The sequence below is a fragment of the Phanerochaete carnosa genome (genome assembly GCF_000300595.1).
Source record: "Phanerochaete carnosa HHB-10118-sp unplaced genomic scaffold PHACAscaffold_1, whole genome shotgun sequence".
Classification (NCBI taxonomy): domain Eukaryota; kingdom Fungi; phylum Basidiomycota; class Agaricomycetes; order Polyporales; family Phanerochaetaceae; genus Phanerochaete; species Phanerochaete carnosa.
Genome location: NW_006767628.1, coordinates 2,869,200 through 2,896,211, shown reverse-complemented (window position 1 = coordinate 2,896,211; position 27,012 = coordinate 2,869,200). Strand labels below are relative to the sequence as shown.

At 54.1% G+C, this 27,012-nt stretch overlaps 13 protein-coding genes across 13 annotated transcripts; 4 read left to right on the top strand and 9 right to left on the bottom strand.

The window, feature by feature from the left end:
• Positions 1–1,066: 1,066 nt before the first annotated feature.
• Positions 1,067–1,485, top strand: PHACADRAFT_204111 (uncharacterized protein; the record flags this gene model as incomplete). Its single annotated transcript, XM_007390344.1, has 4 exons — positions 1,067–1,087; positions 1,144–1,159; positions 1,215–1,348; positions 1,401–1,485. 4 exons carry the CDS (start codon positions 1,067–1,069, stop codon positions 1,470–1,472), a joined length of 243 nt encoding a protein of 80 aa, XP_007390406.1. The 3' UTR covers positions 1,473–1,485.
• Positions 1,486–3,426: 1,941 nt separating this feature from the next.
• PHACADRAFT_156102 (uncharacterized protein) lies at positions 3,427–4,304 on the bottom strand (the record flags this gene model as incomplete). The annotated part of the gene is made up of 5 exons (XM_007390343.1): positions 3,427–3,474; positions 3,533–3,739; positions 3,798–4,025; positions 4,086–4,152; positions 4,207–4,304. 5 exons carry the CDS (start codon positions 4,302–4,304, stop codon positions 3,427–3,429), a joined length of 648 nt encoding a protein of 215 aa, XP_007390405.1.
• A 49-nt stretch (positions 4,305–4,353) lies between these two features.
• PHACADRAFT_247213 (uncharacterized protein) lies at positions 4,354–7,415 on the bottom strand. The gene is made up of 5 exons (XM_007390342.1): positions 6,916–7,415; positions 6,773–6,867; positions 6,156–6,724; positions 4,957–6,102; positions 4,354–4,905 (listed from the first exon to the last, which is right to left on the bottom strand). Exons 2-5 carry the CDS (start codon positions 6,778–6,780, stop codon positions 4,598–4,600), a joined length of 2,031 nt encoding a protein of 676 aa, XP_007390404.1. The 5' UTR covers positions 6,781–6,867; positions 6,916–7,415; the 3' UTR covers positions 4,354–4,597.
• Positions 7,416–7,508: 93 nt separating this feature from the next.
• On the bottom strand, positions 7,509–12,183 carry PHACADRAFT_168306 (uncharacterized protein). Its single transcript, XM_007390341.1, has 3 exons — positions 9,501–12,183; positions 9,010–9,441; positions 7,509–8,960 (listed from the first exon to the last, which is right to left on the bottom strand). Exons 1-3 carry the CDS (start codon positions 12,174–12,176, stop codon positions 8,568–8,570), a joined length of 3,501 nt encoding a protein of 1,166 aa, XP_007390403.1. The 5' UTR covers positions 12,177–12,183; the 3' UTR covers positions 7,509–8,567.
• Positions 12,184–15,619: 3,436 nt separating this feature from the next.
• On the bottom strand, positions 15,620–16,750 carry PHACADRAFT_110888 (uncharacterized protein). Its single transcript, XM_007390340.1, has 3 exons — positions 16,347–16,750; positions 15,942–16,285; positions 15,620–15,890 (listed from the first exon to the last, which is right to left on the bottom strand). Exons 1-3 carry the CDS (start codon positions 16,741–16,743, stop codon positions 15,783–15,785), a joined length of 849 nt encoding a protein of 282 aa, XP_007390402.1. The 5' UTR covers positions 16,744–16,750; the 3' UTR covers positions 15,620–15,782.
• Positions 16,751–16,849: 99 nt separating this feature from the next.
• Positions 16,850–17,385, bottom strand: PHACADRAFT_247208 (uncharacterized protein). Its single transcript, XM_007390339.1, has one exon. It carries the CDS (start codon positions 17,351–17,353, stop codon positions 16,904–16,906), a length of 450 nt encoding a protein of 149 aa, XP_007390401.1. The 5' UTR covers positions 17,354–17,385; the 3' UTR covers positions 16,850–16,903.
• Positions 17,386–18,276: 891 nt separating this feature from the next.
• On the bottom strand, positions 18,277–19,432 carry PHACADRAFT_168302 (uncharacterized protein). The gene is made up of 2 exons (XM_007390338.1): positions 18,607–19,432; positions 18,277–18,555 (listed from the first exon to the last, which is right to left on the bottom strand). Exons 1-2 carry the CDS (start codon positions 19,041–19,043, stop codon positions 18,459–18,461), a joined length of 534 nt encoding a protein of 177 aa, XP_007390400.1. The 5' UTR covers positions 19,044–19,432; the 3' UTR covers positions 18,277–18,458.
• A 465-nt stretch (positions 19,433–19,897) lies between these two features.
• PHACADRAFT_247206 (uncharacterized protein) lies at positions 19,898–20,643 on the top strand (the record flags this gene model as incomplete). Its single annotated transcript, XM_007390337.1, has 3 exons — positions 19,898–20,022; positions 20,081–20,226; positions 20,281–20,643. Coding segments are annotated over 3 exons (476 nt in total), but the record flags the coding sequence as incomplete, so codon positions are not given.
• Positions 20,644–20,804: 161 nt separating this feature from the next.
• On the bottom strand, positions 20,805–22,076 carry PHACADRAFT_247205 (uncharacterized protein; the record flags this gene model as incomplete). Its single annotated transcript, XM_007390336.1, has 5 exons — positions 21,860–22,076; positions 21,643–21,805; positions 21,457–21,594; positions 21,284–21,402; positions 20,805–21,231 (listed from the first exon to the last, which is right to left on the bottom strand). The coding sequence occupies exons 1-5, from the start codon at positions 21,980–21,982 to the stop codon at positions 20,806–20,808; spliced, it is 969 nt and encodes a 322-aa protein (XP_007390398.1). The 5' UTR covers positions 21,983–22,076.
• Positions 22,077–22,292: 216 nt separating this feature from the next.
• PHACADRAFT_247203 (uncharacterized protein) lies at positions 22,293–22,600 on the bottom strand. Its single transcript, XM_007390335.1, has one exon. The coding sequence runs from the start codon at positions 22,589–22,591 to the stop codon at positions 22,394–22,396; it is 198 nt and encodes a 65-aa protein (XP_007390397.1). The 5' UTR covers positions 22,592–22,600; the 3' UTR covers positions 22,293–22,393.
• A 31-nt stretch (positions 22,601–22,631) lies between these two features.
• On the bottom strand, positions 22,632–23,420 carry PHACADRAFT_83918 (uncharacterized protein; the record flags this gene model as incomplete). Its single annotated transcript, XM_007390334.1, has 3 exons — positions 22,632–22,977; positions 23,025–23,254; positions 23,319–23,420. Coding segments are annotated over 3 exons (678 nt in total), but the record flags the coding sequence as incomplete, so codon positions are not given.
• An 823-nt stretch (positions 23,421–24,243) lies between these two features.
• PHACADRAFT_84769 (uncharacterized protein) lies at positions 24,244–25,442 on the top strand (the record flags this gene model as incomplete). Its single annotated transcript, XM_007390333.1, has 4 exons — positions 24,244–24,405; positions 24,461–24,654; positions 24,713–24,905; positions 24,957–25,442. The coding sequence occupies 4 exons, from the start codon at positions 24,244–24,246 to the stop codon at positions 25,440–25,442; spliced, it is 1,035 nt and encodes a 344-aa protein (XP_007390395.1).
• Positions 25,443–25,876: 434 nt separating this feature from the next.
• Positions 25,877–26,592, top strand: PHACADRAFT_180116 (uncharacterized protein; the record flags this gene model as incomplete). The annotated part of the gene is made up of 2 exons (XM_007390332.1): positions 25,877–26,387; positions 26,436–26,592. Coding segments are annotated over exons 1-2 (612 nt in total), but the record flags the coding sequence as incomplete, so codon positions are not given.
• Between the last annotated feature and the right edge of the window lie 420 nt (positions 26,593–27,012).

The following is a 27,012-nucleotide window of genomic DNA, read 5'->3' as shown; positions in this document are numbered from 1 at the left end:
ATGCTGAGCACGTCTAGCAGACCCCTTCAATCTAACCGCACGCTGTCTACACCCCAGTCTACAGGGTCACATCTACCGGAGACGCGTCCCACACCACCACCTTTCACCAACCTCGTCTCAACACCAGCGATGCGGCCTGCGACGGCACCACCCTCGTCACCGGCGCCGTCCGAATTTCAGACGCGTAGACGACGAGCAGCGAAGCTCTCCAAGTTCTTCGGCGTCAAAGTGAACGAGCTGGCCGGAGCGCTCTCTGCAGACTCTCCGCCCGAAGCCTCGACCCGGAAGACGTCAATAGCGCTAGAAGGCCCGCGGGAGCGTTCGCTGTCCGGCGGGCTCGGTCACCACACCTCGGTAGTGGTGGCAGAGGCGCGCCGACGGCGGTTCCTGGGCCTGGGTGACGAGGACATAGAGGAACGGGATCTGTCCGAAGTCATCGACCAGCTGCGCAAGCTGCGGTCTTGAAACGCCGGATCTTGGAAAGAAAACACCTGTTATATTCACCACAGGATTCGTTCTACTATTCTCGCATTGTCATGGCTGTTTCGGGCTCGTTATACCTTCCTTCTTGCTCTACATAGCCAGGATTACTACTAATGATCGCACGGTATTTGGACTTTCTAATTCGCATGCTTGGGATAGTTGCACATCACACACAGCATACACATTCTGTGCTCTCGTTGACGCATATTCTTCAAATGTACATATTTATTTTGAACCTTGTGTATCCTTCCGACACTGTTATAATATCCGATGCACTAGGTGGAAACAGATGCAGTTCGTGTTGAGGCTAGTGAGCGTGGAGTCAAGGGAGGCGATGACGACGCACACGACGTCGTTCTGTTTGATGCCCTCCCACCTCCCAGCGGCGGTTGCGTCCAAATCCGGAAATGCGACAGCCCGAAACGGAAATTCCTGTTAGCTCGCGTCCTGTTCGCCGAAGAGTGAGAGACGCTGGCCAGCGTATATAAACCTCGTCGTCCCGCGCACAATACCCCCAGAAACTCATCCACATACCCCTCGCACTTGAACTCCACACCCTCTTCATCTTCCAAGTTTAATCATAATGTCCGCGAACGCTGGCAACGTAAGTCTCGCAGCCATTGGTGCCATACTCACTTCATACTCACACCATGCCCTCAGGTTGCTCGTGGTCTGAGTGCGGTTCCTCATGTTGTATCTTTCGCGGTGACCACCTGACATATCTCACACAGAGGCCGCCGTCTCCAACCCCAACAACTCTGAGGAAGCCAAGGAGCGTGCTCAGCAGCGTCTCAACGACATGGAGGCGAGCGGCGAGGTTGGCAGCACCGAGGCCCACATGGCCCAGGTCAAGCAGGGCCACAAGGTTTGTCTGCATTTGCATCTTGAGCGGCAGCGAGTTGACAGACCACCCACAGGCTAACCTTAACAACCCCAACACCAGCGAGGAGTCCAAACAGCACTCCAAGCAGGTCGTTGACCAGGAGTAGACATGGCATTGGCACGCACGCACTGTAATTGTAGCCTCCAGATTTCATGAAGTATCAGGATTGGTTCCCTATGAATAATTTGAATGTCGCGATCGACCGCTGTGAACGAGAAGATACCTCTACACGCATACATACACTATGTTGCCACAATTGTCTAGTGGCCGCCGCTTCAGCCCATTTTGGCCCGAGTCTCCATCATTCACACTCGAAGGAGTTGCCAGCTTTGCCCATGTCTGGATGTCGTACACCGTTGCGAGCAGCTATGTACCATTGCTCTGTGAGAGTGACGCGGTGTAGATACATCATGTAGTACTAATCCACCTCGCCCACCGCCTCGTCAGCGACTTCATCGAGGAATATGAATAGATAGCACTCGAAAGGCCGATATGCTAGACTTGGCGCATACGGCGGTAGCGAGCGCGCATACACCATCATTAGCCAATCTTGCGAGGCTAGAGACGCAAAGCAAAAGAGTCTTGGAGAGAACCAGGGTAGAGGCGAGACAAAATCGAGGGCAGGTTGCGCAAGAGACGCTTCGAAGCTGGTGGGACGGGAAGAATGAACTTCGCTGCCTTCCCTAGCTTCCCTTGGATCTGGGGTCACGTTAGCAGAGACCGCCGTTTCCTGAATGGCCTCGAGGGGGCCGCCAAGAGATCGACGAGTATCAAGCATCGTCGGGTCCTCCTCGTAGATGGTCTGCAGGCTGCGAACAGGGATTGCAAGGTCGCGGTCCGAGTCGAAGCGGCGGAGATCCAAACCTTCGGCGTCGAAGATGTCCAGGGCGTTGAGAATGTCGCTGCCGACAGGCGAGTTCGAGAACTCGGTACGGTAAGGAGGCACAGGTGAAGATTCCGATGTCGCGACGTCCGCAGTGGCTGTAACGTCGACGGCGGTGCAGGGCAGGCCAGGAGGAGCGTGTTCGACGTCAGCGGGAGCAGAGGCGCCGGAGCTTAGGTTGGGGTCATCAGGAGACAAGAGCGGGACGGCAAGGGCGTCGCAAGGGATATAGGAGCCGCTGGCAGTCGTCTCAGAGACGCTAGAGAAGGAGCTGTCGTGTGGCAGAGATCTTTCGGAAGCGTCGACGCCGTCGGGGGTCAGCCCCGCGTCTGCTTTCAAGGTTTTGGACTCTGTGTTGTGCTCCTGTAGGAACGAAACCAGGGTGAGCTCTTCGGGGCTATTCTCGATCGGATGCAGGGCGTCGTTTTTATTCTATGCACGGCGGAGGCGAAGTCAGTTCGGAATGTGTAGATGCCCGCAGAGTTAACGCGTACGTGGTCCTGGGAGACACTATTCATCTCCACGGGACAGAAGTTACGATCGTCGGCCAGCGACGTCTCTTCATTCTGCGATGCGTCCTCGAACGAATCCTTTGGTTTCCCCTTCCGCAGGCGGTCCGAGATACGTCCCTTGACGCTGAAGCGTCGGGATGTGGAGCGTGGGATCTTCACGTTTTGGATGCGCGACTTGACGTACTCTGCGACGAGGTCGCGCAATGAGGGGGACATGACGGACAGAGGTGCGGATGGAGGTTCGAGTGTAGGTCGTGGTTTGGTTCGAGATGGGGAAAGCTCCATCCAGGGAAGCTGTGGCTGTCAGCCGCATCTGGAGTGCTTCGGTCTCGAGCTCCTTCGAACGCCACCAGCCAGATTTGGCAGGTTCTCTCTCGAGCTACGAGACATGGTCCTCCACGCCTGGCTGTGCAGTCTCGACCACCTGCTGTTCGAATGCCTAGAAACACTTGGAGAACCTTTGTGGCGCCCGCACGTGCCGAAAGCCGCGCGCAGCAAGGCAAATCACAAGCCACGGGTTGCTGAAAGTGAGGGGATTAACATGGTGTAAAAACTAAAGTACAACAAGAGCCGTATATGTGACTATACTCTACAGCCCGAGAATCCAAGTGTCCTACAATGCGGAAATCCACAATCGAGGGGTATCGAAGAGCGAACGACATGGATCAGCCTAGCGTGGTACCGAGCACCTTCATAGCCAGGGCCCGCAGAATCTGGCATAAAAGAATCGCATAAGACACGCGCCCGTAACAGTTGAGACATACAACTTGCCTGAGCCTTCTGGTCTCCGCCCAACTGCGAAAACACCGCGGCAACACTCTTGCCCTTCGCGTCTCTGATGGAACCCAGCCTGTTGCCTGCATACGCGCCTACCATAAGACCCGGCACGTTGGCAACGATGAAGCCCAGTCCTGCGCCGCAGACTGCACCAGTCCACGACCACCAAGGGGCATGCCGTTGGACTTCCGGACGGAGAAGCTAGCGGAGGCGGAAGTTGTCAACTTACGCGCGCACAAGGCAGAGCTTGCATCCTCACCTCGTCAAAAACGTCCGCGAAGACGTAGTCTGCATCCGGTCTGCCCGGCGGGGTAGCCCCCGGCTGCGCACCGGTGGATGCACCGAACATACTCGCAAATTGCGAGAAGAAGTTCGAGGACGCGTTGGGATCGTCAGCCTTCTCTTGGTGCGTACGTGTGGAGTACAGAGCGTCGTATTCCTTCCTTCGTGTAGCGTCCGAGAGCACGTAGTATGCATCTGCAACAGCCTGTGGAGCCAAATTCAACAAGAGCACGCAATTAAAAGAAAACGGGCCAGCACGGCGTACCTGGAATTTCTCTGTAGCCTTCCTCTTCTCTTCTGGAGTTGCATTCACCAGACGGTCAGGGTGCGTCCTGGGGGCTGCATAAATGAGCCAAACCACGGTGTCAGGCGACATCCACACGTACTTTAACGACTCTTTCCTATACGCAATTCGCACCTCCTCCTGCGTCGCTGTCTGAGGGATGCCGAGGAACGCATAGTAATCTGGCAGAGTGGAGGCCATGGTCGCAGTCCAAGGTGGAAAGTGTGCTCTCAGGCGCCAAGCCGCCGGCCTAGACGTCATCGCAGCCACGTGGCACAGTCGGAGATCCGCATAAGGAAGGTCTAGTGTGTGTACATAGTACAGACGAGTCCGAGCAAGAGGGCAACCTGCTACTAATACAGCGTGGGTGGTGGAACGAAAAAAAAAAACAACAAAAAGCGAAGAAAGACGAAGGGTAAGTGCTACTGGTCGACAGCAAAAAGGACGAGCGAATACATCGATACACGGGGCAGTCTGGCGCAACAATTTGGCAGCTAGAAAGGCGTCGGCATATAAGACGAGGTGATCGTCGAACGGACAGATGGCGGTACAGTCGATGTATGGAGGCGTGGCCCAGAAGGTAGCCCGATTTGGCGGACCTTGCCTCCGACCGTCAAGGTGCGTGAAGAGGTCAATGATGAGGGAGATGCCTTGCTGGAACCGGCTTCACTGGCTGCTGGACTCGACTCGGGGATGGTTATCAGCATCTTCTCAGTCTTTGTGGCACTGCCAGCACTGCCGACAGCGAACGACGCTTCGGTCGAGATTGAGTTTTGCAACAAATGCTCTGGGTGTGTCAGGTCTAAGATCACGGGTTAGCACGGTGTTCCATAGCTGAAGGCCATCCACTTACTTCCGATGAATGACGTGATCTCATACTGCGTCCCTCCCGAAGCAGTCATGATATTCCGCCTGGACGGTGGCAGGAGATCCGAGTCGCCCACAGCCAGCTCCGACAGAGGGAAGGATTGCTGCCTCGCGTGCTCAGGGAACGCCGTCTCTGCTCTTTGTCCCGAAGTAGTCACCAGCGGCCTCCCCGCCGAAAACGCTACACTCCCGATGCTAGCCCGGCCCCACGGCGGTTCCGGGAAGACGCTCAGAGAGAACTGGCCGGGCGACATGCTTCCGGTACTTGACGCCCGCTTGCTCTCGTCCTCTGGCCTCGCCAGAAGCTTGAGTGCAGCGATGGACTTGTCGAGCTCTTCTTGCTCGCGCAAGAGGCCAGAGATGCCCGACGAGCGGGCGGACCGGGCGAAGACGTCGCGAGGGTCTTCGTCCAAAGAAAGGGATCCAGTCGACGGCGGTCGCTTGGCGTTGACGACACCGTAGAGGCCATGGACTGGAGAATCCGCGTCGCTCATGGAGTTGGGTGTCATGGGGTAGAGATACTGCTTGTCAAAGTCGCGAGAATAGGCACGAGGGGGGAAGGCGACCGCAGCAGCCTGTGGAGAGACGACGTCGACAGGGTCCACCGGATCCGAGATGACTATAGCAGTATACACTGGCTCCTTGACTACTGGGCTCTGGAGGGGTCCCATGGATTCTGGGGCAGCGGTCTTCTCCAGAAGTGCAGTCTCCATGCCTTCCACGACGGGAGACATGCCACGCTCGGCTTGGTCCTGCCCCCAGGCGCTGTTGCGAGTCGGCTGCGTAGTGGTGCTCTTCGACGGTCGACGTCCAAACCAGTTGGATACACGCAACGAGTATCCCGCTAACGACGGTTCCCACGACTGGGGCGGCTTCGAAGGCTCAGCGAAAGACAGCTCCTCGCCGAACATGGGGTTGAACTTTGGCTCTGGGACTTTCGGTGGACCAAGCAAGAACTCGGAGGAGCGCGGAATAACGGGGGGCATATTGTGGAAGGAAGAGGACCGATCAATACGTCGCTTGTTGAATTTGGTCGACCTCGAGCGGAAGGCATCAACCAGCATGTAGAGCACAAGGATATAGAGCTCGGTGCCCTGCAGGAAACGCGCAAGGATAGTCTCTGAGAACAACACTGCGATGGATAGTTAAACCCTTCGTTCAGAGTTTGAAGAGAGCAAGGCTTACATTCTATGATGTTCCCAGCACCGATAGCCGCGCTGATGGCCAACGCGAGAATCATAGGCAAGTAGCGCAGAAATAGATGCAACCGTCGTATAGCTCCGTACGAATCCAAAGCCGCCAAGTAGATGTTCAGGAGCAGCTTCAAAATCAGGATGGCGGACACACAAGCCTCCAACGCCCCTTCAGCATCTTGGATAGCGCCCAGCCGCTGTAGAGGCGTATAGACTCGGAACAAGACTTGCAGTGCCGTGATCGCCAGTGCCGATACAACCAGTGCCCACTGCAGGAAAAAACCGGTGATGCCCCATCGTGCCCAGCTCCCACTGTGCAGGTCGCGTGTATCCCTGCCATCACTCACTACGGGTGGGGAGCCGACAAACCCCCAGTAGAAGACGTAGCGAAGACCGAAAGATAAGGAATACGTGACCTCACGAGTGATGGTAAGCGCGAGGAAAGGATTCGTATTTTGGACGGCGGCGGCACTGTGCTTTCCGCGGATGAGGAGCTGAATAAGGTCAAGGACAGCACCAGTGAACGCAAACAGTGCAGCTGCATGCAGACACGCGATGATCCTATTTGCTTGTTTAGCAAAGAACAATCTATTTGAAAAGAGGACTTGCCAGTTCATCCGTTTGAAAATGAGGAGGAAAGAGGATGCGCCGAATGCGAATATGCCCACGGCGAAAAATGGAATGTCCGAGAGGATGGATTGCACCTATACAGGCGGTGAGCTATGGTCCCCAAGGGGGAATTTGAAACGCACGGTCGTCTCCTTGCTTAGCATTGTCGTACCGACCAAGTGGATGTCCCGTGAGTATTGTGCGTGCAACGAGGCAGGATCCATCTTGCTTTAGAAACTGCCGTGTTCCCTCGTGCAAGAGATGTATGCGAGAAGAATGTGGAGCCTCGCGAACGTGTTTGCCGACCGTGTACGAAGCAGCAAAGAGCGTTCGAGGAGTGGTACCGTTGAAAGAACGAGCTGGACCACCAGGGCGTGCTGAATGCTACACCGAGAAGGACACGAAAGCCTGCGACTCGTCCTCGGTGTCGGATGTCGAAAGTCAAGGAATGAAAGCGAGCCCCAGGCTTGCGCTAGAAACCTAGTGAAGCATGCGCACCAGCACTGGACGAAAGAGATGGGGGAGTCAAAGAGACGACCGCCCGCAAAGCGCACCTGGCGAGACGACGACGAGTTCCAGCTCAACGTCAGCTGAGAAGGACGGAATTCCCACAGAGCCATCAGCTTCATTACGCTCTATCAGCGACGAGACTGGTCTCGTCGTTGGTTGCCACCACGACAAATCCGCTCACTACTGAATTTAGCGCCAGGCACTACGCTTATTCTCAGGTTAGGGTCACAACTTTGTTCCCCGACCCAAGCTCGCTCACTGCCTAGGCTGCCGCACTCACCATCGAGCATCCTATGGCAGACAGCGAGCAGAGACGCATTGTCGTCCTCATCTCCGGCTCAGGTATCGCAGGTTCCCTCCCATGCAGCGCTCCTCCCTGTCTCAGCCGTAAACAACCCAAGGTTCAAACCTGCAAGCCCTCATCGATGCTCTCGGCACCCCTGCGCTCCCCAACGCCCGGATCGTCCTCGTGCTCTCCAACCGGAAGGCGGCGTATGGCCTCACGCGCGCACAGCAGGCAGATCCGCCCATCCCCACTGCCTACCTTGCCCTCCAGCCATATCTGAAGGCCAACCCCGGCAAGACGCGTGAAGACTACGATGCCGAGGTCGCGAAGATTGTCGTACAGGCTAACCCAGACATCGTAGTTCTCGCGGGCTGGATGCATATCATGAGCGAGGCTTTCTTGGACGTCCTGAACGGCGACCAGCCCTACGAGGGCGGCAAGAAGGTACAGAAGCCCATATCCGTGATCAACCTCCATCCCGCCCTTCCTGGTGCTTTTGACGGCGCGCACGCCATCGAGCGTGCATACGAGGCATTCCAGAAGGGCGAAATCGAGCATTCTGGCTGCATGGTACACCGCGTAGTCCGTGAAGTGGACGCCGGAGAGCCTGTCGTTGTGCGCGAGGTAGAGATCAAAGGGGGCGAGCCAATAGAGGCGTTCGAGGAGCGGTTACACAAAATGGAATGGGAGATCATCGTTCAAGGGACTACAAAGATTTTGGACGAGGTCAAGCCATTGCCGGGTACGTCTCCGTCTCTTTGAGCCTTTCTCTACTTATACTGCGCAGCAAAGCGATCGTGAATTTCGGGACCGGTCTTTAGCGAATCTTGCAAGTGTAGGTATACATTGCCAATAAAGATACTACACAATACGATACATTCCACATCACATCTCCGAACCTGCGAGAGATCTGCGAGAACATGCCCAAGGTATCCAGCGAGGTATTAATCGATTGCCAATGTCCGTGATACTGTCCGCTGTCTTCTCTTACGCGCCGGTTCATAAGCCGTACTCGTTTCCGGCGAAGCTCCCACTTCCACCAGTGAGCTGTCTGACGAGGAACATGCCCCTGCCCTCACTCCTGCTGCCTGTCACAGACTTGGGCCTCGGATATCGGTGACCGGGGCGCGGACCGTCGTGTTGCTTTGTCGGGCTTGTGCCCAATTGCCGTGTGGGACTGGAAGCCCCGCCAGTGAGCTGTCTGAGCAAATCAGCATCAGCGTTGGAGGTAGAAGTTACACCACTCCCGCCGCTGATGCCCGTAAATTGGCGAGCGAGGGTGGTCGTGCCTGTGGTCTGCGGTACGACGCGGGCGAAGGGGCCCGTACTCGCAGACATAGATAGAGTGGGTGAACGGGTAGCAGGTTGCCGAAGGGACAATGGAAGCAGGAGCTAGCACAACTGTGAGCCTCATGAACAACCTTCGAGGACAATGACCTACCATGCATTCGCGACACCAGACGCCACCTTCACCGTCCATCTTTGCTGCACTGTCCAGCTTCTTCCCACATCCAGCTTTACCAGACCCCTTGCGTCGGCCTTTCGCCTCTACTCCACCGCAGATTAGACAACCACCATGCCACTTAGAGCCCTGCGGACCGGGCACGACCCCTCGTTCCATGGGTGATACGGCTTTCTGGCATCCTGGGCAGATCGTTGAGCCACCAAAGCGTGGCTGAGACGTTGGGAAAGGTGTCTGGGGAGGCGGGGCAGTCAGCGGAGGACGTTCGTAACGACTTGAGGTGTAGTACGCCGTCCTGGTATCTTGCTTTGGGGTAGAAGACTGCCCAGTGGGAACAGCAGGTATCTTGGTTGGTTGGAAGATTCCGCCTGAATGGGTCTTCCGAAGTGTGATCTTTTCCGGAGGAGCGCACTGAAAAACGTAGCGTGGTGAGTTATACTCTTTAGTGAGATCAAAATCCAGTCGCTTACATGCACATGGCATGCTCCCTCCTCAACGCGCACAAACACAGCATGCCCACCTTCCTTCTCCTCAAATACCTCCCCACAAACCCTGCACGTGAAACACGCGGTGTGGTACCGCCTGGGCAGCACACCAGTGCTCGACGGCTCTTCGGGCACCGTAACGAACTTCCCGCCAAATTTTGTGCTGAAGAGCGGCTGGCGGCACTTCTCGCAGCGAGCGTCGGGCGGGATCTGTTCAGGAATGGACAGGCCCATCAGGGCTGAAAATGTCTGTGCCCGCTTCGTGCGTGTAGGAGTAGCATCTTGCGTACCGGAGGACGCGGAGAAGCCTATGGCTGAGCTAGCGAACGTTGGAGGGCTTGTCGGGGGTGGAGTGGAGGGAGGGAGGCTGGAACGAGAGGATGTGGCGTCTGAGCAGTCGCTCATCAGGTCGGGAGCGGATGAAACGGATGATTCATAACCAGACGACGCAACAGACGATGTGGAAAAGCTGCCTGACTTGTGGCTAAGCCCGAGACCGCGTATATCCGTAGTGACCGAGGCGACGTAATCTCCGTCCGTCCTGGACGAAACCGAACTCGCCGAACTCGATGTCGCGAATGGCGGCCGTGATGTCCTACGCACCGGCTCTGCGTCTGCAGAGCCAAGACTGCTTCGCGGCGACCGAATTGTAGCAGCCTCAGAAGCACGGGTGCCTGTGGTCTGCCTTGAGATGCTCGTATCCCCCGTCTGCTGGGCACGGATCGTTCGGTCTCCCGTGCGGTGCCTATGAACGACCGGACTTGCCTTGTCTCCAGTCTTATGCACCCTAAGCGGCTCGACGATGGTCGCCACGTTCCCCGAAAAGCCATATCCCATAGCACGATCGCCAGTCTTTTGTGGCCTAATAGTCGCGAACCGATCAAGAGAGTCGTCGTCGGTGGTGAAGTCACCAGCTCGACCGGCCACAGAACGGAAATCTGCTGTAGTCGCGCCGGTCAGGTCCCTGACGATATGTGTCCCCTCAGAATCGCCCGTGCGATGCCGATTGATCCTAAAGGGGACCGTTGACTCGCCGGTGCGGTCTGGTATTAAAGTGAAACCAGCGCGTTCACTCTCGGTGCCAAGGTCTGTCTCAGACAGTAAGTCTGTCTCGCCAGTCCTATGAGTGACGAGAATAGAGCGCAGTGATGCTGTCGAGGTAGTCTTCCGCAACGTTCGTGGACGCAATGGAGGACTACCGATCTCCGTCTCTCCGATGCTCACGCGAGGACGAGAGCGAGAACGCGAACGGCGTCGCGCAGTGGAGGAAGAGGAAACAGCCGGTGCTTTGGTGGGTGTCACGGACGGCGATCCAGACAAGAAGCGTTTCTTCATTTCTTCGATGGCATCCTCTGTCGGCTTGCGTGGTGTGCTGGTCGTGCTCTGACCTGTAGGTGTACTCTCCAGAGGATCCATGGACTCCCTGGCACGACTTCGGCTACGACGGGTCCTTGTACGTGCGGCAGGACCGTTGTCGGCCAAGGAAGCGCGCGCGTGACGTCGAGGACTTGGTCTGTCTCCAAAATCGCTGCTAACATCGGAGTCCTTGCGGATACGTTCAAAGGGCGGTGTTTCTCCCCTAGATGTTCGAGTATCTAGGTCGCGAGTGACGGAAGGGGGACTAGTAGGAGTTGAATAACGGTTGGTGGGATCTTTATGGAGTGACGCGAAAGGGCTCATGTGTTCTTCAAAATTGAGCTTGCCGACTTCACGGACGGCAGTGGGCGCGCTCTGCCTGCTCTTCAAAATTCCGAGCCGAGTTTCGAGCTCATCGAGCGTAGGGCTACCTTCTGTTTCTCTATCTTGGTCTCGATCCATGCGATTTCCTCCAAGGCTACCGGGCTTGCCTCTCTCTGGGGTGGCAAAGCGTCCGGGAGAGTCTATGCCTTTCGGCGGACGCTTCAAGCAAGTGTCGAAACACTCCGAGCAGCACGGTCGCCCAAGCAAGTCTACCATGGGCCGTGCACCAAGATTCTTCTCGCAGCCTTCGCAGTTGAAACATTTCTTGTGCCAGACATGACCGCTTGTTTCGACAAAGCCGCCTTCCGATTTCAGGATAAGGACCGGTTTGCGGCAGGTCGCGCACTTCCCCTTCGAGCCGCCGTTTTCGACGAAGCACAGTCGACACAGAAAGCGAGTACCGCTACTGCTAGGCAAGCCGTCTAGCTCGGCAGAGCTCATGGAAGAAGGGTCAGGATATATGGTTGCATCCGGAGGGAAGATAGTAGAACATATGCCACACCGGAAGGACGCCAGCGTTTCCTTCGGCTGGAGGACAGAGCCGTAAACTTTAGCCAGTTCCGAGCCATGGGGGCTGGGTAGGATGCCCTGCTCTGCGTGGGTGTCAGTGATGGTGGAATGGTCTAAGCTCGCTCTCGTCTTCGGGGTGGAATATGCGGAAGTGACAGAAGCAATATGCTCCGACACTCGGGTGCTCAAAGGAGACTTTGCCGAAGTAGCATTGGAACCGGATGGCTGGGGGAATCGTTTCGTCAGGCTGGGATTTGATGTGCCAGTCGGTACTTGACCGATTGGCTCAATCGCTTGTTTCGCAGGTTCTGGCTTCGTAGACTTTGTAACATATGTCTTTGTCCATCGGTCCTGGCTGCTTTCATCGTCGTCGCCGCCGTTCCACCTGATAGCGGCAGCTACCCAGCGCATAGCGTCAGATGTTACCGCGTGTATTGTGCGTGTCCCTGCATAGACGCACCGACGGCAGTCCCACCACATTTACATCGTGGCCCAACGACAATGTCACCGCATCTCCTGCAGAATCCCATTGGAGAGTTGTACGCAGGTCGTGAACTGAGGGGAAGTCGTCCGTTTGGAAAAGTGTGAGGGAGGTCAATGCTTTAGTCGAAGCTGTACTAAAACGGGCAAGGCAGGTTCGAGTTGCCGCGATCACGTGTATTCATTCCTTTCTGGCGCCGCAAACGCGTCGTCGGATTCACGCGTAGCTAAGTAAAAGAACTTGAACAAGGTCGAGTCATGCATGCAAGTCCAGCAGAGCCAGGCTAGGCCCGTCCTCCAGAACGATACACAGAAGCCTATCTCCATCCCTCCTTCCGCTCCCGCTACGAGGATCTTGCGAAGCTGGTTCGCTGTACCCCGTTTTCATGGAGTGCCCGAGCTTTGATATCTGCGCGTGTCAATATCATAGAGCGCTGCACTGGAAGACAATTTTAAATACCTTAGCAGACACAGCTGTAGCCAGCTGACCAACCGCTCTGCAGCTAAGGTGGCCGCCGTCGTCGCCAAGCTTGCCCAACTCTGCACGAAGGCTGTTCGTCCACGGAGAGGATAGGACATAGTCTGCTGGTTTTGAACTCGATATCAGCCGCGCAGTCCCAGCAAAGCTGCATCTTGCTCACCTGTCTTACGATCAGCGTGATCCACCAGTGCCTCTATCGCACTTATTGTCACGGTCCGCGCATACGTGAACAGCGTCTGGTTCTCGTCCGCATGCCGTAGCTCGGTTAATTCCAGCAGAAAATCCCGCAGAAAATCGAGACCCATCACGCGCCATAGCGGCCCACATTTGCTTCGCTGTACAGAAGCAATGACAAATGATGCGAAAGCTGCTAAGATTGGTAGATTCGGTTTCACCATGCAAGAAAAAGGAGCATGCTGCGCTCACAGCTTGTCAAGACGTCAGAATACTCAAAGTCGATGGCCAACGCCCAAATGTCTTCATCCGTCCAGCAAAGCAGCCGTCTATCCGAGCCAAATTCCAAAATAGAAGGCTCAGCCACAGAAAGCGCTACCAAGAGCGCTTGCAGCAGTCTCGGGCCTTCACTCATTCGTGCTGCTTCGGGCGAAGCGAGCCATAAAACGACATTCTTGAAGAGCGATAACACTGACTGGAGGTGGAAGCATGTCGTCATCGGTATGTCAGCGTGCGCAACGAGAGTCACAAATTGGAGGAGGTGTGTCGCTGTACGACACTGCAACCAAGACCAGTCGGTGGACAATCTGCGCATGCATGTTCATCAGTGCTTGAAGATTGGGCATAAATGACGCACCGGCTAACAGCGCGGAGTTCTATAATGTGGTTAGACATGACTCTGCCGCTTTGAAGAATGACACGTACTGTCATCAAGGCGAATCTTGAGCTTCAGTCCGTTCTCTTTGGAGAGCTCAGATATAGAGTCGAAGAGTAACTTGGAAGGGATGTACGAGAGTAATTCGATAATGATGTCCTTCACTAAGTAACAGTCAGCCCGATGTGGACAAAATGCATGGTTCGGCGCACCTCTAAACTCCTTCGTAGTGTTACCGAGCGAAATGAAAAGGCTGCAGGACGTCTTGCAGAGCTGGTGACACAACCCGTTGTAGCCATCTTCGCAAGCATTCAATAACCACGCAGCTGCCTGTGTACACTTCAGCAATACGTCGAGAGCGTCTTCATCCAGAGTCTGTGTCGATGATGCCTGGGTCTTCGCATGCTGTAACAGCGCCTAGGGAACACAATGAGCTGTTCTGAGCATGGGGCGAAGTGGAGCGTAACTCACTGTAACCGCAATACCCGCCGCACTAGGGTTTCTTGCCAAAGCATCGAGAAGGGGCGTCTGCCAACTAGATAGATGATCGGGAGGCCCTAAGTGATACAGCCATGTAGAAGTCTCCAACTCTCTATCAGGCTTTTACACAAAAAGGGGTGGTATAACTTACCACGCAAAGGATGACATCGTACTCAGTGATGCGTTCGTCATCCCAAACCGTCCAGCACCATTCTACGGTATTCCCGCACCCACAAAGTGCCGTAAGTTGAGGTTCTGGATGACGGATAGGAGCGAGGACAGTCCGATCGGCCTCTCGAGGAGGAAGCACGGATTGTATGAGGCTAAGTAGGATGGCCTGTGTATGCGGACGAAATGAAGACCTCTGCTGTTTTTCGTTAGCCATATCAGCAGCCGCAAAGAGGGAAACGGCCATGGCTTCAGCTATCCGTTGGCCCGGAGCCAGTGAATCATGGCGCTTATGGATGTAGTTTTGCAACGGACGAAGAAGACCTGCGGGACACGGGCTATATGCGTGATCAGAGAAGGGGGTGCAGCTCGGAGAAAAGAGATATACCTCCTGCTTGTCTTTGAGGATTGAGAATTGAGCTGAGGACCAATGACATACACGGCATATAGCAGATGTAGGGCCAAGCGGACAGCAGCAGGTGAGGCATGTTCCAAGCCGATGAGAACTGGCACGTCTTCCCAACTGTCTACATGATGCATATAGATGATGTCGGCTGCCTGATACAAGTCACTCACGAGGTAGTTGTGATGCCGCGTGGAGGGCAGATTCATCTCTGTGTTTCAAGATTGTTTGTAAACTGTCCTCCGGTGCATCGACTTTTGCGCTAGCGCTTTTCAGCAAAGCTAAGGTCACGCTACTGAGCTTAGCAATGATGTGATCAACCCAACAAACAAGAGCGACGGTGTCTTCTGGGTGGTCGAACGCGGCAGCTATGTCGTGGAACCTCCGTCGGAGCTCGAAGAGGCGGGTTACAAACGGAACATGTACTGCAGTACGTTAGACGCAATAGACCTCGAGGTATGCGCGACAATTTACGCAAGGATGCCAACATTGGTGCCTTTCGAAGCACTTCGTCGGTCTCTGTCTTCAAAGCGTCCAGGAAAGCCATGATGATATTGGCAGCCGCATATATGCGCTCGAAAACAACCGATCCCTACTCAGTTGCAAAAATTAGCATGAGGGCGCATATCAGTCGACATGTGCCTACATTCCCGTCGTTGGCCAGACAACATTGGTCGACCGCCATAAGCGCTTCGATGGAGTTTTTCAAGTCTTCGTCGCGATTCGCCCCCTCGGAGGCGGGAGATAGTGTGATTTTCAAGTCGTCGTTCATCGTCGGCCGTCTGGAAAAAGGAGTGAAACTGAGAGGTGAAGTGCTGGTTCTCGAGGTGAATGCACGTGATCACACGACAAGTGGTTTCTGTTCCGCACGTCAAACTCAGCCCATCCCAGCAAGTCTCCTGCCGTGATTAGGAAGACAGAAATGCGAACTCACGGCAAACGCACCAATGACCTAGAAGCAACTTTATCCGTCCTCGCCAGCGTCATAGAGCTTTCAAAGCCAATGACTATTAACGAGGCTTGAAGCTCGGACATGCTGTCCATAAGTCGTCGAAAGTCTATATCGACGAAGACACACAAACGGTATCTGAGTCTCAGGTATAAAGGCAGGAAGACATCTCAACAGCGGCTTAGTACTTAGTGGTGTGAATAGTGGGGAGTCGCAAGTTATCGTTATCAAAGCCCCTTGATAATCCTGAGTACACTAGTGATGTCGGTCTTGCATTCCAACTCTTCTTCGTTATGCGAAAACATGGTTTCAAATGCCTCATTGCATTCTGGAGCCTGCACATTCTGTCAACAATGTTAGGCGTAAGGAGGTCGCTTTCCACACACCTCGCCGTCATAGTATTGAATATCTTCCCACCTCTCGTCCTCTTCCGCGCGTAAAGTTATTAGCATTTCTCTCCGCATGGCGGTTAGACCCCCGCCAAGCTGCATTGTTTTGTCTTCGTTCCGTTTAATGGCAACCTGGACCTCCTTTGCGTCAACAGCCTTCTTCTCCTTCTTCGGTGCGGGAGCTGGGGCAGGTTCATCGGGGTCAGGAGGCGGTCCTTCATCCGATTCTTCATCAGAGCTGGCCCCTGCGCGACGTCTTGTCTTGCGGGTGAGGATATCCATGTAGGTCAGCGCCGGGCGCAGCTGGTGGATCTCGTTTATTGGGTGCAGGTGCAGCTTGCCTGATGTCAACGGCCCATTTTAGTTAGTAGCATCAGCTACAAAAACAAATACGCTACACACCATCTCTGACAACACCTAGCACATACGCTCCGACTTGTGGAATAGGCTCACTACGGAGCCGCACCTCGGTCAGCTTCGGCTCTTCCCCTTCCTTCTGTTTAAGCTTGGAGAGCTGCTGGTTCTTCTCTTTATCGTCCTGTACGCGCGCTGCGCCGAGATCTTCTGACCTTTCCGCATTCCATACTTCTGGCCTAGTATCAATAGGGACATGGACTTCGAGTCGCTTCACGTTCGGCTTTATGCGAGCCCGTATGCGCTTTCCACTAGCAGCAGCTGATGGTGGGGCTTGAAGTGGACGCGTTTGAAGTGGGAACTGATGCAGCTGGAGGTTAGGTGTGAGAGCATTACTATAGTGTATGGGTAAAACGGAGACGAGTCGGTCCTCCCCGGCGTCCATGGTCGTCGCGGTATAAGAATTATATGGGCGCCTTTGGGCTAACGCCACGAAGGCAATTACCTTTCTCGGATGCTGTGTATCGGCACGAGACTGGAGCTGGACCAGACGTGCTCTCCATTTCCAATCGGGTGTATGTATGGGTACCGAAGGTACATTTCATTTATACTACCTCGTATATGGAGTCAAATGGGTTCTCTATTCCTTGATGTCCGTGGTACGCTGCGGGGTCTACCTCTGGCGACGCGTCCTCCGAATAATACACCGATGCCTCCGAGCTTGAGGTGCTACTGCTCGAGCCCTGGCGGGATCGAGCGAGAAGCGAAGGTTCAAATGATGCTCTCAAATATCCTGCAACACTTTCTGGCACAAGCACCACTGAGGGGACGAAACCTGGCTCGGTCGACACGAAATCAGCAAAGGGGTCAGATAGCGCTCGGTCACGGCGATATGGCACGATGGCAACAGGGGATAACGGGCGATCCGGGAACCGATGTCGGTCGATGATGCGGTGAGCCTTCGACCCAGCTCGGTATATAGGGCTCCAGGCCGCTGCACTTTGCAATAGCGCCTCTCGTTCGTGGTTACGGACGACGCGTCTGAAGCTTTGCATCGTGAAAGCAGACACAAATACCCCTTGTTTACTGCTTTGTAAGATTTCAAGATAGCTATAAGGACGATGTGCTTACAGTCGAGGCAGATCCAGCCGATAGATGTCATAAGCCATCGTTGATTACTGCCCACGAGCATCACAATTGCCATGGCCAGGAAAATAACTGTTAGAAGTGCCGTGTAGTATAGCTGTAGAGTATACGTATGTCAGCAGGTGACTCTACTCCAGTGGTACTTCGCTCACCTCGTTCGTCAGCATTTGCCTGAATGTCTGCATACGCGAAATGTACTTGCTCAGACGGCTCATGACAGAGGATGCGCCGGAGAGCGGACGATACCCGTTTTGTGTGCGTAGGTCCCTTTGCAAAGGGGTGGAATTGGCTTGACTCACGCTCAGAGACATCGATAGAGTCCTAAGAGACGGTACCGGTGCGCTTGCTGTGCGAGTTGACGTCTTGCGGGATATACTCCGTGATGCAAGGTCGGTAGGCAAGTCCCCCGGCTTCAACAGGTCGTTGCCAACAAATTGAACAGCTGAAGAGAGGTTATGGGAGCTGTTATGTGGCTGTGCTGTGTGCGTCTCTTGCTGGGCGTGAGATACTTCGGGAACGTAATCCCACCATCCTCTTGAACCTTCGGCGTCTGGATCCAGATTTCCCGCACCACCTGCAGTCATTAAACCCCTGAGCCCATCGGATAGAGTCTGGATTGAGATGCGCCCTTGGTACCTAGCCGATTTCGCATTCTTCCGGACGGCATATAAGACTATGACTGTGAACTTTTCATCTAGATGCAAAGTCAATAGGACGAACTCACAACAGGCGCATATGAAGGCAGCTTCGATCGTTTGTACTATGATGAGGTACGGCATTAAACCGAGGCTCCCGGAAGGGAAGCAGCTCCCTAAGCCAATCATCAGCTCGACGGGGCATATGATAAACGTGTCAGACTTGCCTGACAGTCTGCGGGATACCCGCGACTTTACCATATTGGCAACCAGTAAACCAATTAATATAGCCCTCAGGACAGACAAGGCGGCCAAGACTAGGCGGGAGCTGTTCAGACAGCGATACGCTTTGTATCCCAGTATACCCGTCACCTACGTGTCAAACAATCGTTATCCTAAAGTATATGCCACATAAGGGCATACGTACCAGTAGGCTGTGGGATACTCCCGTACAAGTCTTGACAAAAATACTGATGCTAAATGAACTGCGTCAATGACTGATTGCAAACAGAAATGATAATGCATACGTGGTACAGTTTGCGAATTGGTCGAAGTAAGTCGCCACGAGAGACACCATCGCTGGGATGCCGACTGCTTGACTGGTGAGTAGAGCGTAGAGTAAGGTTTTATTCTTTATGTTGCCTCTGCGGAGGAACGTGATCGCCCAGAGTGTGTTGATTGCGAAGAATGCTGCAGCAGCACTAAGCAGGACAAGGACAAGATTTGCGTTCCGTAAGTCCACTATGAAAGGCGTTGCGATGAGTGAGCCATCGGCGAGAGCGTGGTAGGGCGGTTCGAATGAGTCTATGGGCGTGGTGTAGTACAGATTGTAATCGGGAATGACCACTGTAGTGCGAAGCTTGATGACTACAATGTCTGGCGAAAGACCACAACAAGTCGACGAGGACGCCGAGCGTGAGTGTACTTGGAGTGGCGCTTCATTGCTGAAGAATGGAGGAGGCATGTCATAAACCTGTCTGGAGAGAGCACTGCGACTGCCAGCTTTATGCCGAGATGCACACGTTCAGGACAAACAATATCCGATGGTGACCAGGGCTTACGGTCTGTAGGCCTGGGAGAACGCAGAATGAAGATTCAATTGTCGCTAGCTGCAACCAGGGCAGCCATTTACACGTATGGAGTTCAGGGTGAAGCATATCGTTGCGCGTCGATACAGAACAGCCGGCAAGTAGCGTCATAGCTGTCGGCATGGTCTCTTCTGTTCCTCATGAGCACACATGATAGGCCGAACGTCCTGTGCAGAAATGCGCGTCATGTCGGATGCTATACCTGCCCGCAGGCCCGACAAGACAGAGGGAGACGATGCCACCGCTCTGATTAATAATGAGTTCAGATGCCCTTGGCAGAATGCGACATGGAAAGCCGTGCTTACCGGCTATTGGATGGGACGATAAACTTGACGACGGCCGGTCCGCAGCCTGCTCTGTTCATTTACGGCCACGGGAGGAAGCGTCCAGCATGGTGTAACAAAAGTCTAATGGCGCATTTGTCCGGTTACGCCGATATTGGATATCAAACTTACCGGTGCACATCGCGGACGACAACGAAGATGCAGGACAATAGATTGTCGGGTGTCGGTGTTCATATGCATGCACATGTGCACAAGAGGGAGCGCGCGGATCAGAGGGAATGGAATCCGAGCGCCTGCATTTTATTCGCACTGGTCCTCAGTATAATATTCTTTCATCGGCCGCTCTTCACACATCCAGTAAATCACGGCTAATCAGAAGCAAATGGCGAAAGGACCTGTCATAATAATTACCGGCACTCCAGGAACTGGCAAGACTACTCATGCACAAATGCTCGCTGAAGAATCTCCGATCCCGCTGAGGCATATTAATGTTGGGGATCTCGTAAAAGACAAGGGTCTGTATGAGGAGTACGACGAGGAATGGCAAAGTTACACGGTGGATGAGGACAAGGTGTGCTTCTCAGCGCCGTGTACCAGTTGCTTTCTTCATGTCTTCGACGTCTATACAGTTGCTGGATGAACTCGAACCCATTGCCTCGGAAGGTGGCATAGTCCTGGACTGGCATACATGTGAGATTTTCCCAGAGCGGTGGGCGGATCTCGTTGTTGTGCTGCGTTGCGACCACACCAAACTCTGGGACCGCTTGGAGAAGCGGTGAGCAATGGTCACCACATATTGCATTCTCTATCTAAAGTCTCTCGTTCCCAGAGGATACCCGTTGAAGAAGATACAGGAGAACAACGAAGCAGAGATTATGGAGGTGGTCCTCGAGGAGGCTCGCTCCTCATACCCTGCCGAGATAGTTGTGGAGTTGCAAAGCGAAGACACTGAAGACTTGGAATCTAACGTCGCACGCATTGTGCAGTGGATTAATGCATGGAAAGAGCAGCATGCAGGCGATGCTGACGACTGATTCTACTAGGCATGTCACTGTCCCAAAACATTGCCTTTGGATACTTGGATGTCTCCGACGCACAACTTGAGGGGGTAAGCAAAACACAAGCCCGGGAGAAGCTCCTGCTGCCGTGACTTGCGGCCCGCGTTCGTGGCCATCGCAAACACTGTTGCATACCCGCGGAGTGCACCAGTTTGCTGAATGGCAGAAGCGAGACGAAGGTTATTTCTACTTCGGCACTATCGCAATTAGATTCTATGTCCAGTCACAGACCTTGCGATAGCGTACACGCTCAATAAGTTTAGATATACATGCAGCCCAATTACGCGAGTTGAAGATCAGGCTGCCTCGAGAGCTTTAAGATGCGCCATGGAACACGCACCCCTCTGCCAGTCCTTCACCAGCCTGTATTTGCGCTGCACCATGCAGCCCTCAACGTCGCAAGAAGGACGAGCTGGTGGTGGGTCTGCACGGGTCGGGTGGATGTAGTCGTCCGCTGGCGGCGACAGCATAGAAACAGGCACCGAAAACGTCATCAGCATGCGTTTCTCATCCGAACCATCCACAGGGGGGACCTTGGTTGTTGACACCCAGCGATACATAGTCGGAGGCACAGGAATCTGGCTGGCGGTGTCCTCAGCGTCTTCCATGTCGTCTTGTCCATTCCCAGCGCCTGGTGTAGGTCGATCCTCCGCTGTAGAGAGCGCATTACGTCTGCCTCTGGCGCGTGATTGCTTCTTGAGTAGACGATTGATGGTCTCCGCCTGAATCCGAATGAGTGCTTGCAAGTAGGGAAGCAACTCGAGTTCTCCGCACCTTTTCGTCCTCGAGCTTCTTCTCCGACAGGTTCTTGCGCTTCCTTGCAGTCTCCTCCCGCTTCAAAGCTATCTCAAGCTCAGTGAGGGGTTTCTTCTTCCGCGGGTTAGGAGGCTCGGCTGAGGTAACAGCTGTGTCAGCTATCCAAACAACGCAGCATGAGCAATACTCACCAAGCGATACATGAGAAGAGTCTACAACATTCCTGAGGACAGCCTGCCGGGCAGTCAAAGGCCGGCCTGGTGTGGCAGTTGTCTCTTCAGAGGAGTCACCGTCATCTTCGTCAGAATCTTCGGATTCTATATCACTCCCTATGTACAGTCAGCTACACCTGCACGGCCTCAAAGAAAGCAGTATACCTCGCGATAGAATGCGACGACGCGAAGTGCCATCCGGTGTAGGAGTAGCGGTGGCAGCGATACTGGAAGCTTCGCTCGCCTGTTGCGGTAGCTTTAACTTGATCCTGAGGCGAGGGGGAAGACTCGGACCAGGATCAGGAGCTTCGACGTCCACGTCCGAACCCTAGGTACCCATGGGTTTTCAAAGCTTACATGGTAGCAAGCTGCATGAACCTACTTCGTCTTCGTCGTCTTCCAGCTCGTCCTCCTTGTCCGAGAGTTCGTCAGCCTCTTCCTCCTCGTCTACAGCCACTTCTGGCTCCTCCGTTTCAATGGTGGGTTGCTCGCCCTCCACGTCCATTTCTTCCTCCGACTCTGACACTTGCATGTCTACCTTGCGGGTAAAGCGAGCACGTGTATTCCGACGGCGGGGCGGCATAGCGAGCGGACTGAGCGGTGAGCAACGAGTTGGAGGGAGAGAGGAAAGAGCTGACCACTACCATGATTAGACATGTCGTGCCTAAGAATTAACTCGTGTGATTCTGGCGCCGTTTGATATCAAGAAGGATGATACACTGTGGGATTGCTGTCTTTCTCTCAGGCGGCTCGGAGTCGGTGCGCAACCTCCTTTTCGGGGAGCATTGGAATAAACGCCCACTATTGCAGGAGACGTGAAGTATTGTGGTACTGTAGCTCAACAACACAGCACGTAAACCTCGCCCACGAGCAACATATATTATACATAGGGACATGTACAAATCTTGTAGGCACGTCATGGGCGAAATTCAATTAACAAAATGAAGCCACTTATCCAGGTGATTAACAAGCGCATGAAGGAAGCCTTAGAGTTGGTGGCAGATGAGTCGGCGTTGATAGGCAAGAAGCCGGCATAGCTCGTTCCGTTTAGGGGCGAGTCCATTCCCATGAATGCCAATGTTGTAGAAGATATCAACTCGCTTGTGGCAGTCATTTCAGCGACCAAATTCGGTGCATCACAGAAAGGAATAAGCTTACGTTGTCGTGAATACTGATGTTTCACCTGATACCGTAGTCGTCACGGTCTCCGTGTCCATAGAAACGAGGACTACCGTGATAGGCGTCGGGGCGAATGTGGGTGTAACGACCACAGTCACCGTTCCCTCGTTGCCTCCTCCGGGCGTAGGGGTACCAGGTTCGACAATGCCTGTTATCGTAACGACGGCAGTCGGGTTATACCCGGAGGTTTCAAGAACGACGGGGCCGTAGCCGTCGGGAGGCATGACAGTCATGGGCCATTGTGCGCCGGCAGCGCCGAGGGTGACTGTCATAGCTTGAGGCACAGGGCCACTTGTGGAGCTCGTGCTGGCAGACGACACGCTGAACATGAATTTATAAGATGATTGATGGAGGAGAATGAGAGTCACACTGACGTCTGCTGAGTCGCAAAAAGCGCAACACTCCCGGTAATTTGATTGAAAGCGTTTGTGTTTAGGAAGGGGTTCGCTGGCGGTGGCGACGAAGACTGCGGCCCCGCGAAAAATTCATTGGTGGGTGAGCAAGGGCCGGAAGGCAAGGGATTTTCGATAGTAGCCGGGATTGGTGTAATGGAAAAGAACTGGCTTCCCGCTATGTGCGAAGTCTCGTACAGAGTGATCTGACAGGACAAGGTGTCAACACCAGCAGTCATCGATATAGGCTGTATACTCGAGAGCCCTCACATTATATGATCCGGGTCGAATACAGTCAGGAATAGGCCAGTTGAGATGCTTGACTGTACTTCTAACTGACTCAGTGCGAACTTTGCAACCACTAGGCGATGTTCTCGCGCCCGTATCAATTGCGTCTCGAGGGGGCCTCCGCTTCTGGCTAATCAGTAGTGATCCTCGGGCGCAATACACATGGCGTTTCCAGTTGATAAATCACCAGGCACTGTGAGGGCCCACTGTCTCATTCTTCATGCCTTAGACAGCAACTTTCGTGTCTGGCGCAATTATACTGCGCTACCTTCCTTTAACTTGTTCGTGTTGACGGCTAGCCGCCACTATGTCATTTATTTCGACCGTCTGGACGGTTCTGTCGTGCATCTATGTTCTACGCATCGCCTGTTATGCACAGATCTTGCAGAACGGTCAAGTCTTTACGAATGGGCTTGCGATATTCGACTCGCCCGCTCCAAATTCGTGAGTGCCTTCTCTTCGAGCGTTTTTCAGGTCTAATAGTCGGTCAAGTGTGCTGCATGCCGGAAGCTCCATGAGCATTGCCGTTGACGTTGGTTAGATTTCTACCTTTGTTTTATAGCCCTAACATCGACGACACTTCCTAGGTGAGCGGTAACGGTCAATTGAGCCAGCCAAGCTTCAGCACCGCTGGTTTCGACTCCTTGAACATCTTTCTTGTCTCTTTTGAGGCAGGCCTCAATCTCACAGTGACAAACGGTACGCAATTCTTGCTACAAGAGCAGGCTGAGCTAGTCTAAGGGCCGGCAATGTTGCCTAATCGAGGTTTTTGATCCGGCGGTCCACACTCAAGCGCCCCAGCGAGGCCTCTCAGCATCGCATCCACCGTAACACGACGGTCTGGAATACTTGGGTAGTCGGCCATTACCCGGTGGATTCACTAGTAGCCATGACTGCAGATACTCACATGAACGGCGAGAGCCTTCCTCAAACCTCGAGGATTCCGTTGTATGAAGGCAGCACCCAATTTCGTCACTGGCGGTTCTCTCCAGAGCAACTGGCGGAAACTCGTAGTCTGCTGAATGCTGCTGCGGTAGCAGTTATCCGTGACGCTTTTGAAAGCGATCAGGTGAGCTACTCTTTATTCATGATTCAACGCACTCCGTTTGACGGTTAGAATCCAGCCAGGCTCCTCATCGCAAGTCTCCTTCCTGAGTGCCGAAGAAGAGAACCTTCTCGTGAAGCTCTACCTCGGAAAAATCCCACAGTTATGTGGAATCTTCAGGTTTCCGGAAGAGGTAGAAGCCACGGCAATGTCTTATCTCAAGCGATTCTACCTTAAAAACACAGTCATGGATTGGCATCCTAAGAACGTGATGTATGGCGTGCGCACGGCTTGGTTTCTCAGGAGTCAAATGTACTCACCTGAAGTTCAGGCTAACCGTCGTCTTCCTGGCGACTAAGACAACGAATTACCCTATACCTCTAGATGCGTACGCCAGCCGAATTCCTAAAACTACGCCAGGTGATGTTCTCGACCTCGAGTTCCTTGTGGCGCAAAGCCTCGGATTCGACTTCACTATATGGCACGCACACCGCGCACTATGGGGCCTGTGGCTTGACATACAGGTACGTCCTGCAGTCTGCTTGTCTGTTACGTTTCATGCAACACTCTATTAGACGCTGTCAGACATCCCCCTAGACGATCTCAGCAAAGCCTATGATGGAGCGTTGACGAGCATTCGTGCATCTCGCTTCACAGATGCTGAGTTTATCTACACGCCGTCACAGATCGCACTTGCCTGTCTCTCCATTGCGTCGCCCGCGCTTGCTTCTGCATGGTTGCGCTCGAAATCCGGTCAGGGATCCGACGATGCAATTTCCGCTATGCTGGAACCTCTAAAAGCGATGGTCTTGTCTCAGGGATCGCTTCCGGATGTAGAAGCTGTCCGGGAGGTTGACCGGCGTCTGCGATTATGCAAAAACCCTGAAAAGATCCCGGGAACCAATGCGTACAATAAGAAGGTTGCTGAAAAGCAGAGGAAAGCGGAAGAGAAACGGCTGCGAAAGGCTGAGCTACAGCGCAAGGCAATGGAGGACGGGGATCCGTTTGGAAGCACACTTACTGCGCAAGCGGACTTGGATGACGATGACGACGACGAGTGAGTGCTACTGCAGACACTACTATCTCAGTTGCTGTATACGTGTTTCCTTGATCCACTGTACTATATCATATCACTGTTTGATCTCGTGTTCGTTACCACTAGTGTTCTTCGACTCGATTGCATCGAACCTAGTAGTCAATCTGACCCTGTGCTGAACATTCGTCACCAGTACTGGTACATCCTGGCTATCTGGTTGACAGGTCCGCGATGCCCGTTCCTGATCGCAATCGCAGTCGTTGCTGTCGTCGGATACAGTGTACGCGCGAGGACTCTTGTCTTGGCGGTGCGCGCTTGGGGAAAGGCCGCTTCCAGGCTTGGCGGGTTGAGCGCGTCTTCTGCGTCTGCCTCTCTCCACGACTCTGGCAAAAACAACGGTCTTGTTCTGGCCTTGCATCGCCTCTGCTTCGCTCCTGCGGCTATCTAGCCTGCAATTATCTGACTTTCTCTTTATTTAACGACCTTCACGAGCGGACGCTCCGGCTAGTCTAACATGTCCTTGCCTCTCCTTCGACAACCAGCTGGCCTCTCATCCGATACTCTCGACCCACCCATACCTCAGACGCACACGACGCAAGACGACCAATGGAGCGCTCACGAAACCATAGAGTCCGAAGACGATCGGGAGGAGGCCGTGGACCGCCAGGAAGACCTCACGATCCGAACGGGCAAGCTATCGCCGGCGACAGACAAGACCCACGAAGTTGTCGAGTCTCCATCACCTACAGCACCCAGCCCGACCGCTGCGCAGGATGCCCAACCTCGCGAGGCAGACGCGAGCAGTGTACATAGCCTGCCAGAGGTCCAGGTATCCGACTACACCAACTCGAGTGAACCCATGACTTCACGTAGCGCGAGCTCGTCGTACCCTGCACCGCCATCAGCGGGTCTAACAGCGACCGCCACGTCTTCGCTGGATCGAAGAAACCGCCATCGGTCGACCATGGATGTGAGTAACGAGTACAGGGATGCTATGAACCAGCGCTGACGGTTGCAGACCCGTGCATCAAACCGTATATCGGGCTTCTTTTCCAACCTCATCCATCGACGAGACTACCCACCACAACCAGCACCCCACGAGACGATGGCTTCATCGCCAACGACGACGAAAGAATCGTCTCGGGCATCGTCCCCCATGCCATCACGTCCCTCCACCCCACCCCCATCTCTACCTGCTCCTTCCTTAAGTGATCTGGGACTCTCGCTTTCATCGGTAACAGGCCCCCTCTCACCATCACACTTCAGCTCTCCTCCATGTAGCGGTGCATTTCTTCAACCGCACTTCCTGCTGCTATGTCATGCGCAAGGCCTTGACGTTCTACCCTTGAATTCACCACCTATACCGCAGCCATATTCTTTGATACGCCGCGTACCTTTCAAGAGTGTCGTGGTGATGGAGCATCGCGGGGTTCTGGTTGCCATCGCTGGCAGACGAGACGGCGTCCGAGTGTATGCACTGGAAGAGGTTAAGCGAGCAGTTGAGTGGAGAATCGAGATGGAGGTCAAGCGGGAGCGTGAAAAGTCTCGTCGAGAAGAAATCGAAAGAGGGGACTCGTTATCGCAAATTATGAAGG

Excerpts from the sequence above, each read along its gene's own strand:
- PHACADRAFT_168302 (XM_007390338.1), bottom strand. The coding sequence starts at position 19,043 with ATGCCTCCTCCATTCTTCAGCAATGAAGCGCCACTCCAAGTACACTCA. Across the intron at positions 18,556-18,606 it reads CAATTCGCAAACTGTACCAC|CATCAGTATTTTTGTCAAGA; the intron begins GTATGCATTATC and ends CAGTTCATTTAG.
- PHACADRAFT_247208 (XM_007390339.1), bottom strand. The coding sequence starts at position 17,353 with ATGCAAAGCTTCAGACGCGTCGTCCGTAACCACGAACGAGAGGCGCTA.
- PHACADRAFT_168306 (XM_007390341.1), bottom strand. The coding sequence starts at position 12,176 with ATGCGCTGGGTAGCTGCCGCTATCAGGTGGAACGGCGGCGACGACGAT. Across the intron at positions 9,442-9,500 it reads AGGGAGCATGCCATGTGCAT|TGCGCTCCTCCGGAAAAGAT; the intron begins GTAAGCGACTGG and ends TACGTTTTTCAG. Across the intron at positions 8,961-9,009 it reads TCTGGTGTCGCGAATGCATG|CTCCTGCTTCCATTGTCCCT; the intron begins GTAGGTCATTGT and ends CAGTTGTGCTAG.
- PHACADRAFT_247213 (XM_007390342.1), bottom strand. Across the intron at positions 6,103-6,155 it reads TGCTGGGAACATCATAGAAT|TGTTGTTCTCAGAGACTATC; the intron begins GTAAGCCTTGCT and ends TATCCATCGCAG. Across the intron at positions 4,906-4,956 it reads GATCACGTCATTCATCGGAA|ACCTGACACACCCAGAGCAT; the intron begins GTAAGTGGATGG and ends CCGTGATCTTAG.
- PHACADRAFT_247203 (XM_007390335.1), bottom strand. The coding sequence starts at position 22,591 with ATGACTGCCACAAGCGAGTTGATATCTTCTACAACATTGGCATTCATG.
- PHACADRAFT_110888 (XM_007390340.1), bottom strand. The coding sequence starts at position 16,743 with ATGGACGCCGGGGAGGACCGACTCGTCTCCGTTTTACCCATACACTAT. Across the intron at positions 16,286-16,346 it reads GCTAGGTGTTGTCAGAGATG|GCAAGCTGCACCTGCACCCA; the intron begins GTGTGTAGCGTA and ends CGTTGACATCAG. Across the intron at positions 15,891-15,941 it reads TTCAATACTATGACGGCGAG|GCTCCAGAATGCAATGAGGC; the intron begins GTGTGTGGAAAG and ends CAGAATGTGCAG.